General features: G+C 36.6%; 1 protein-coding gene across 1 annotated transcript in view; it reads right to left on the bottom strand.

Annotated features, from left to right (window-relative positions):
* Positions 1-9,916, bottom strand: part of ARHGAP10 (Rho GTPase activating protein 10) — a gene marked incomplete at its 5' end in the record, with an annotated part of 101,862 nt that overhangs the window by 54,317 nt on the left and 37,629 nt on the right. Inside the window, 3 exons of the mRNA XM_010078561.1 lie at positions 1,915-1,973; positions 3,322-3,409; positions 8,371-8,445. Coding sequence (XP_010076863.1) covers positions 1,915-1,973; positions 3,322-3,409; positions 8,371-8,445 — 222 coding nt within the window. The remainder of the gene's footprint in view (positions 1-1,914; positions 1,974-3,321; positions 3,410-8,370; positions 8,446-9,916) is intronic.

Here is a 9,916-nt window from a genome sequence, read left to right as displayed (position 1 = left end):
CCCTCTTTCAGCTTAAAACCATCACCCCTCGTCCTGTCACTACACTCCCTGATGAAGAGTCCCCCCCATCTCTCCTGTAGGCTCCCTTTAAGTACTGGAAGGTCCATCTTCCTATTTCTCAAAGCTGTATTAAATCACAAAATTACATCTCAGTAGTGGTTACAATGAGAGATAACAGAATTATTTATCTTGTATATAAAAATACTTAGTACAAGGTACATAAAGAGAAAAATTTAGAACCTACTCTGAATGCAGGAAACTTTGATATCAGGAACACTCATGAGGTCTCACTTTACTCTAAGGCAACTTCGATTGTTAAGTGTATTTCATATAAAATACCACGGTATTTCTTCAGTGCATAAGGCTACAGATTTATTTTTTTTCTGTGTATTGCTACAGATTTTAGGGCTGCTTTTTTATTATTTTGCAGTCAACACCCCTGCCCAGATTGCAAGAAAAAAGGCTACCAAAATGCAAAATATTTAGCTCCTAGTCAGCTAATCAAAATTCAGACAGCCAGAAAAACCCAAGCCTTCTTTAAAGCAAGACCATTTTACATTCTATATGAAATCAGAAACCCTAAAGAATGGCTAAACAGCTTAATCACAAGATACAGTCAAGGCTTATATAGTTTCAATCTACACTGATACGTACAAAGAAAATAAAACTGAAAGACGAACCTTTTAATTTTGGCTTCCTCCCTGCCCCCTCCCCCCCCCCAAATAGTTTCAGAGAAAAGGATATTCCTTGCTATTCCCATGTTGTTTTTTATAGCCAACATAGGAAGCAACACTGACTACCTATTTTTAAGTATACCGTAACTGAAATCTACAATGTTGATTAATTTTCCCTCCCCGCTACACAGAATCAGCCCCTCTACACAATTGTTTACTATTCATGAACCTTACTATTTTAAACACGTTACTTCAACTGAATTCCTTTATTGAAGGAGACTATAAAATAGAGAAAAGAAAATAAAGTGAGAAACTGCTGGCAAAACTTCAGAGGTCAAAAAATTATTTTAACACTTTCCAATACAAACGGGCAGACTCACCATCTAGGTAAGTATCTTGAATTTTGTTTAAGCACTTTGCCTCTAAGATGTGTTTTGGCAATGAATTTCACAGGCTAGTTCTCATTTTGAATTAAGGACCACAAGTGAACACGTTCTGCAGTCCTGGAAAGTCATTACAGCAATCCAAAGAAGATAAAGCAATTGTCTCAAAAGTTTATTTTAATTTTACTTTCCACAGTTTGCCAGAAGCGCTACAGGTTGGAAAGCAAATCAGCTAAATATCTGTTTGATACTTTGCCAAAAATTTTCTTACACAGTTCCCCCTCCATCCTCCTCCAAAAAATTCCATGTACATTAGATACCATGCAGCTGAACTACAAATGCTGTTCTGTCTTCTCCAAGTCTGCGTTTGAACTGCCACAGTGTAATCTGGCCTGCTCTCTCCTTTCTTCTACTAATACGCGAGGAACATTTGAGCCAGCCTGGATACAGAGCTAACAAGGCACTGAAAACAAGGGTCAGGCAGCTGTGCTTTAAGGATTCAAATGAGTCCAAATTATGGTATTTTCTTTTACAAAGCCTCATACTCTTGATAAATGAAGAAAAAAAAATCAGTCTCTAAGTAGATGTTTATCATTACATAATTAAGACAATAAGAATGAATGTTTACAACGCCTACACAGAAGTCTTTCCATAAAAATCGCTCTGTTCTAAGTATGTCACAAGCCTGTCTGTCAATAAATGCATCATATGTGAGACATCCTAGAACGGAACACTGGTTAAAATTTACTTTTTTTAAAAAAACTTTTATGATTTCTTATTCCTATATTTTACTAAAGGCCACAAGAGTACTTTACTATAAGAAAAGACTTCTATTTGAACTACAGTCATATATTTACTTGCAGGAATGATGAATTCTCCATGTAATTCGTATGTCATCAGTGGTTCTGGAAGGCTTCTGTAAAACAAGAATGATATAATAAATTTATCTGCATTCTCTTCTATCTGTATTTACTCTAAGCAGGAAACCTTTTTAACACTCAGTAATGTAATCCTCACACTGGAGGGAACCATTGTTCCAGTGGCCCTTGAACTCAATGATTTCCAGTGCAAATGGAGAACTTCATATCCTCAGGAAAATAAGACTAAATACATCCATTCACCTTCCATCAGCCAAAGGGATGCCTCCCTACCATCACAGGGCACCTTTCCAAATTACCCCACTGAGACTGTTTCTCAGATGAAGATTGTACACATAAACAACATCATTCATTCTCCATTAGCATTTTTAAAATACAAAGAACCACAAGTCAGTGCCTTACTGGAAAGAAACAAAGACCCTAAAAGCTAAGTTTGCTGAACAGCAGCCATCCACAAATCAAACTTTCATTTCAAATGGAAAAACTGAAATTGAAAACCTTAGTCATCAATGAAAAATGTACTGAATAATGGAAATCAGAGTTAAAACATCAGAGTTAAAACCTTCATTTATTAAGTTGACTTTACTGATGCTTATGAAATACTGGAGTAAACACTCAGATGGCAAATACCGTAGGCGGGAAATACTTCATCATGAGCGTATTTTTTTTTTCCTTTCCTACTTTTTTTTTTTTTCCCTACACTCCCTAAGAGAGACTTTTATCTTGATAATCGTTCTTCAGCATTCTTTGATAGTGCTTTCAGTAATACTTTATTCAATAAAAACAGCAGATTAAAAATACTGTATTTCTGTCACACTACCAGAGATACACAGAAGTTCTACGTTCTATGTTCTTAGGCAATTTAGTAAAATATCTTTATTGGGAACTGTCCAGACCATTTCAACAGAGAACACATCTAAAATTCTTACTTTTAACACTCAAAATATCATTACTATTGCACCTAGAACATCAGAGCAAGGGTCAGAAAGAAAAGATGAAAATACTGAAAATTTCATAACTTTTTCCCTTTTTATTCTACCACATTAAAACAAAAAAAGGCAAAAAAACTCTTAATCTTAGCTGACTTTCAGTAACAACTCTCAGCAAGTTTACTAGCAATTTGGGTTTCTGAATCATCAGTGAAATGTTTATGTATATAACACAAAAATGTTTTGGGGCTTATCTCTCATAAACATGAGTATTAGTGGTGCTAAATTTTTTTGCTTCCTCAAAAACAAACACTGTATTTGCACAAAAGGTACCTCTATTCCAAAATATAGCAAAAGCAAGTAATGTAAGTTAGCACATTGGATAGAAGAAGTAGAATATAGAATTCATAGTCTAAAAAAAATACCCTAAAAATGAGAGAGAGAGAGACAGGCTTACCGTAAATATTGCTTCATAGCACTAGTAATTGTCTTCACTTCCCAGTCTACAGGGTTTTCCAGGTCAACTTCATTGCAAGTTTTTGCATCTAGAAAATAATCAGAAAGAGAAGAGGGATACGAAAAAAGGGAATTCTACATCAGTATGCCTGATACAAACACTAAGACACTGAATTTGATCATTATGTATTTGCTCATATGAATGTAGAAGCAAGATGTCCTTCTTAATATTAGTTAATACTAACAAGGCTTAGTACCTTTTATAAATTCTTTTATAAACCTCTTTATAAATTCTATTTCCATATTTTGTTTTTAAAAGTATTTACTGCTGATTTCTTCTTTAATGAAGGATTAAAAAAATCTTTATAGCAGTTGATATTCTTACACATTGAACTAAACAGAAACGTACATAAACACAGGAAGATGTGCAAAAACAGTTTAGGAAAAAAAAGACCCACTAAACATCACTTATTTTTTCCTCTTTTCTTTTGTTATTTAAAATGCAAGTACACCAAGAAATCTTTTCAAATCCTTTCCATAGTTTGGCTTGTCAACTGTTATTTTGGACTGCGGATGAAAATAGCCAAAGTGTAGTATGACCCTCCTTTACTGTGTGAAAACCTTTAAGAGGTGCTTCAAAAGCAGAAAAGGACTCTTCTCTATCAGTAGGCTTCCTCTACGAGATAGCTTAAATGTTTCCCTTATTTAATCAGTTTCAGTCAAAGGGAAAAAATGCTTCCTTGACCATTCATCAGGTTCACAGAATTCTTCCCATTTTTTACCACATTATTGGTAGAGTCTTACAAGAAGACAGATCGAATTGAATGGTTGTATGTCCCAATGGCCCATGAGGTGAAAGATTTTTTGACAGAACACAGAAAATAACACAGCGCACTGGAATGTTTTGCAAATAAAAAAACCCCTTCTGGCGTCAAAACAGGAAGCAAAGCTAGTTGACACAAGATCCCATGAACGTGGCCAAACTAGCACAATATATTTGGTAACTTCAAGTGCTTGAGCTTCTGTTTAATACTCTGTTTCCATCAGTCACTACAGTAAACTCCTGCAGTCGCTGACACAGATTACGTGTTGACCAGTTCATACCGTTCAGAATTCATTTATTACTTTGTTTGTCAGACAAAGGACAGATATATTTAAAAAAATCAAATTAGGATCCCTGATTAAAGGTGCAGTCCTTTTACTGGGACTAAATAATTCTGTTCTAAAGGCTGTGCCAAGCAATTATTTCTGTAACTGAATATTCTCCCTCATTATATCAATTATTTAAATCTCATTTTAAAATACAAGACAGATAACATTTTCTACCAAACTGTTACTAGCCAACCACCACCCAAAATACTCAAGATCATCTCAGGACAAAGCTAGCTGCTTCTGTGTTCAAATTCTCTTTTTTTTTTTTTTTGAGAAGAAAACCTTTCTACTGAATTAATTGAATAAAAACTGCCATCACATTAGAAACTAATGAAATCTATAGAGATTTTGTTACTAAACCACTATGTAATATCCAGAGTTTTTAAGGAAGTTCTTCATAATCATCAACCTCCTCAAAGGATGCTCTCAGTTACATGAAATTTGCTGATGAATTTGGGGAGGAAAAAGTCAAACACCTGAATTCTAAAACAAACCCCTTAAAACAGAAAATAGAAGGTATTGCTGAAATATTTCATTATCTCTTGGGGAAAAAAAAATTTAAACAACAACAAAATTTGGCCCTGCTACCAACCCCAACCAAACCCCAGTTTGACTGTAGAAGCCATCAAGACGTAAAGACTTTTTTTTCACTTTTGGTTTGATAGTTGCCCTACACAGCTCTGTGCCCCACCACTCCATACATATGTGCATGTATGCATACACGCACACACACACAAAACAATACATATTTTGACTGTTTCCCATCCATTTTTCTCCCTACTTCAAACATCCCTGGCCATGACATAAACTGACACCTCAACCGGGTCTTCAGCAATGACTCAAAACCACTAGCTTTCATGCCATTTGTCCACATAGCAGCCATCGTGCACAGAATGGCAACTTGACGCATATAAAAATAACGGTGCACATTTATGGAACAGCTTTTGACAGATAAGCTCCAAATTGTATGCAAAACTTTCTGACAGTTACAGAGCCAGAGTTCATAAAGATGGTCCAGTTCACTAAACCAGGTTAGGAGGAGACACTCTCTACAATACAATGCCTGGCATTTTCCACACCAGGCAGTATCAGAAATCAAAACTGAACTCATCAGTAGAAACCCCAAGTCCTCAGCAGTCACTTCACAATGGGCAAGGGTCCGTCTGAAAGCTGACCGACGCAGTGGTTTGTATGAAATGTATGTGGGCAGTTGGTAGGAAGTGAGCCCCATCAGATCTATTACGGAGATGGTAGATGAAAAAGCAGTTGGTCCCTGACACCTTTCAAGAACTGAGCCACCTGACAGCTGACTGTATCCCTGTTTACAATGAGATATCAGATTAATTTAACATTTTCCCTTGAAACACAATGAATGTTTTCCTTACCAAATTACTCACTTAAATTTAGACAAGATTATTGCTGCAAAATAATCACCATAGCACAATGCTAGTTACAAGTAAATCCAAGAACTAAGTTAAATCACAAAGTTAACTTCTTTTTCAAGCAGAATTGTACATTTAACAGCTGAGCCTCATTTTTACAGAAGACTTAGTTTCACCAGATATTTACATTAAAGGTGAAAAACTGTGCATTCATAGTATTAGAAAAGCATCTATCAGCCTCCTCAAACTCTCTTGACTTTCAGTGTACTTTCCCAAATTTTATAGCAAATATTCTGAAAGAGACAAAACTACACTCACCCTTGGTTACCACTTGAAAAACTTTTTTTGCACTTTGGGCAAAAAAAGACTGTGAACCTCATGGTCAATGATAGGGAGCTTAAAATACTTTGAAATCTTATCAAACATTTTAAAATAGAGAAAGTTAATAGGAAGTTTTTATGATTCTGAAAAGATCTTTCATACAAAAGGGTATCTAAGAGTATATCCAGAGACAAAGGATTAAAGATTAATCAGTCATTGTGAATTCTCTGTACCACAGCATATCAAAAAGAAACCCTCTTTATTCTTCTCAGAGGACAGACAGATAAAGAGCACCGATAGGATGGCTTTCAACAACTCATCAGAAAAAGAGCACCTGCTTGCACCCTAACTTTTTTCTGTTCGGTATTTTGCCTCATCTTGATACCACTGTATTCTTTCTACTTCAAATAAATATATGAATCTTGGGAATGACAAAAAATGTTTCTAATTTTAAAAAATAACTGAAAGCAGATGCTGGAATCCCCAGTAAACTCTTCCAGCTGCTACTGAACCACTGGCAACCTGAGTCTATTTAATTTGGATACCACTAATGGCAAAGAGCAAAATTTGCCTGCCAGACCTGCACGCCCAAGTTAAGTCAGCAAGTACAAAAGTAAAAAACATTTTAGGATATTAAATGTATTTAATTGAGACTCGGAGTGATAACACATCATTCTTCCTATGGTCAATGGCTAAAAATGGTTATTGTTTATTGAGGCTAATTTCAGCACATATAAACAACCATGAGAATCTGTTACAGATCAGTCATTTTTATTAATCCCAGTTCCTATTTCCAAAAAGTCTCTTTTGCTACAATCCTTTAAAGATACGGGCAGTTTTATGTGCACTAATGGAGAACGTCAGGGTGTTCTTAATATTGATTAAAGTAAGATATCACCAATTAATATTTAGCCAGGTCATTATGACAGATTGATATGACATGCAGGTCCTCAAGCCTGATGTCTTATCATTTCTGCAGAGACAGCCTGTTTGAAAAAAATTAAAGGAAGGAAAAGAAAAAGTCTTACAGGTGGCACTGAACTGACAGCAGCATATAATATAAAAGCGCTTTGTCATTCACATAATGTCTGGGGTAATGAAATGAATTCACTTTCTGGCTTCCTCCAGTTTGCAGTGCCAAAGAACACTGTGTTATCAGCACAGATGGAGCATGCATGGTTCTGGAGAAGAGCCTGGTGCAAACTGCAAACAAGCTTCTTAGCATACCAATGAATCTCTGAGAATCAGACCTTTGCTGTCAAGTGACAGGTTTGGAAGCTCTATAAAAATGAACTAATCCCAGTGGTCTTGTCTGACTGCATGTACTGTCAGTGCTCAGGACAAGAAACGGGGAAACACGGCACGTCTTGCAGTCATGGCTACTACTTTGGTGAGAGGTACCAGGCAGACAAGGGATTTCATCCAGGTGCCAATGCTTTTTTCTTCCCCCCGCCAGGGACAGCAGAGTGGCAAGAGAACTACAGTCACTGGGATTAACGATGCATCAAAATTTCCAGAAAGAAAAGGGCAAAAAAAAGTTTGAGGATAATTTCATGTATGAAAAAACGTTAAAAGCTAAACATGGCTAACTACGTATAAGAGTGTCTGAGAAGTTACCCACATATCAGAGCTACTACTAAGTTTATAAAAACAAACCCTACTCCATCTGTCTCCTGCCTTGGCATATAGTTGTTATTAATAGGTGTATCATATTCCCCCTCTTAAACCAAAGAGCTCTTCACCAGTAGGCTTAAGCTAAATGTCTTATTTTGCACAGTGATCAAAGATGCATGGGTGTGTACACCTGCACATCTCAGACACAGCAGAAGAAAGGTGTAAACTCCAAACAATGAAGCAATAAGCTTCAAACTGTCTTGGATTTGGTATTTTGAATTTTCTGATCAACCCTTCAACTTAGGCTGTTTTAATCCTGCTTACATCAGCCTTGCACAAAGCCCATTATTTGCTCCTACGTGTCTCATAGTTGTTCTCCTAGTTTATTCCTACAAACTCATCTTGGTCTTGCTAAAGCAGAGGAACTTACAGTGGTACAGGAATCATTTGCATGGAATAAAGCATACTAGATCTGGCCCACATAAAGAACAACCTCTGGCAGGTGCCTTTAAGACTAAATATTGACAGTAAAACAACAGTAAATAAAATATTGAAAAAAAGATTGTAAAATAGAGGCATACCCATCAACAAACTGAGAAGTCTCTGGACCTTTGAACTCACCCCCACAACTCTGTACAATCCTTGGTCATTTATACCTATTATGCAAAAGAAGAAAAAAAAAAAAAAAAAAAAAAGGCAGATCAACCATAGTCAAATTTAGCTTTAAAACTTCTCCCCAGAAAAGCAATTATCCTCAAAGACAGACTATACACTATTAGCACAGTTGTGAAAATAACATTAATAAAGTACTGCAAGAATTCTTTCTCAGTTCTCTGTTTTTAAGATAAGTTCATGTCATGTTTTGATAAAGATTTCATGTACCTCAATTCCACTTCAGAAGCTGGGAGTCGAAGCAAACAAGGACAAACCTTTGCTTGAAGAAAGATATGGCTGGCTGTTTTCAGATTTTTTTAAATTACATTTTGGATACATCAGCATCCACATTCTAATAATGCAATAACTGAACCAACAAATGCTAAATTAAGATTTAATAAATGTAATTTTGCTTTTTCCCAAATATGTGGCTGACAAGAAGAGTTTGGATAAAATAAAGAAAAACTTGAGGCTACTCCCCCAGACCTCAAAACCAATGCTTTTTCAAGTTTGCAAATACTTTTTATTTACAATACAATGCCTCATTCCAGCACACTGTGGTCCACATAATAGTTACATCTAGAGGCATCACCGCAGGTTACTGACATTGGTACTTCTGGTTTTGCTGGGGATGAACAGAGTAGCCATTACCAGCATCATATTTTCAGTCCTCTACTTTTATTTCGCATGCTCCATACTCAGTTTTACCCCCCATAAAGTTCAACTATGATTATAAATTGAAGGAAAATAGAAGGGAGAGAAGGGGCAGTGAAGGAAAAGGGCAAATAAGCTATGTCTCTGTCTTTGCTGCATGTTAAAATCACAGAATGGTTTGGGTTGGAAGACATTGTAGAGATCATCCACCCCCTGCCATGGGCAGGGACCCCTCCCACTAGCCCAGGTTGCTCAAAGCCTCATCCAGCCTGGCCTTGAACCCCTCCAGGGATGGGGCATCCACAACTTCAGACCCCATATAGTGGGAGGTAAAATACTACAGTCCTGAAGCTGACATGTTTGAGAGGCCACATAATAGGCAGCCACCTACAAACACCACCGTACTCTACACCTCTATATTCACATTGGCCTGGAAGAGTAGAAATGCCACAAAATACCTGTGTTTCTACTCCAAGGAAATCTTTTCAAATAACAGATTATGTGGTATTGCTGTTCAAAACATCCTTCAACAAAGGAAGACTTGTGGAGAATTCCCAGTCTAATACAGAACGTTTCCAACCCAGAGAGGGAAAATTAAAACCAGTCATATGAGAAAAAGTTCCTTCCCGAATAAATATTAAATGATGTAAAAATCATTAGCCCTTTAATGAATTACTGTCAGACGCAGCCATAATACAGAGCAGTAATTCTCAATGCAATGGAGACAACTCAGCGTTTTCTGCCTCCTCTTGCTCCATCTTTCCCTTCTTCTTCTCACCATCCCATCTTCCTCACAGTCTGCAGCTTCCTCAGTCATCC

This window comes from Pterocles gutturalis, unplaced genomic scaffold, assembly GCF_000699245.1.
Source record: "Pterocles gutturalis isolate BGI_N339 unplaced genomic scaffold, ASM69924v1 scaffold4978, whole genome shotgun sequence".
Lineage (NCBI taxonomy): Eukaryota > Metazoa > Chordata > Aves > Pterocliformes > Pteroclidae > Pterocles > Pterocles gutturalis.
This window is presented reverse-complemented; position numbering and strand designations above follow the sequence as displayed.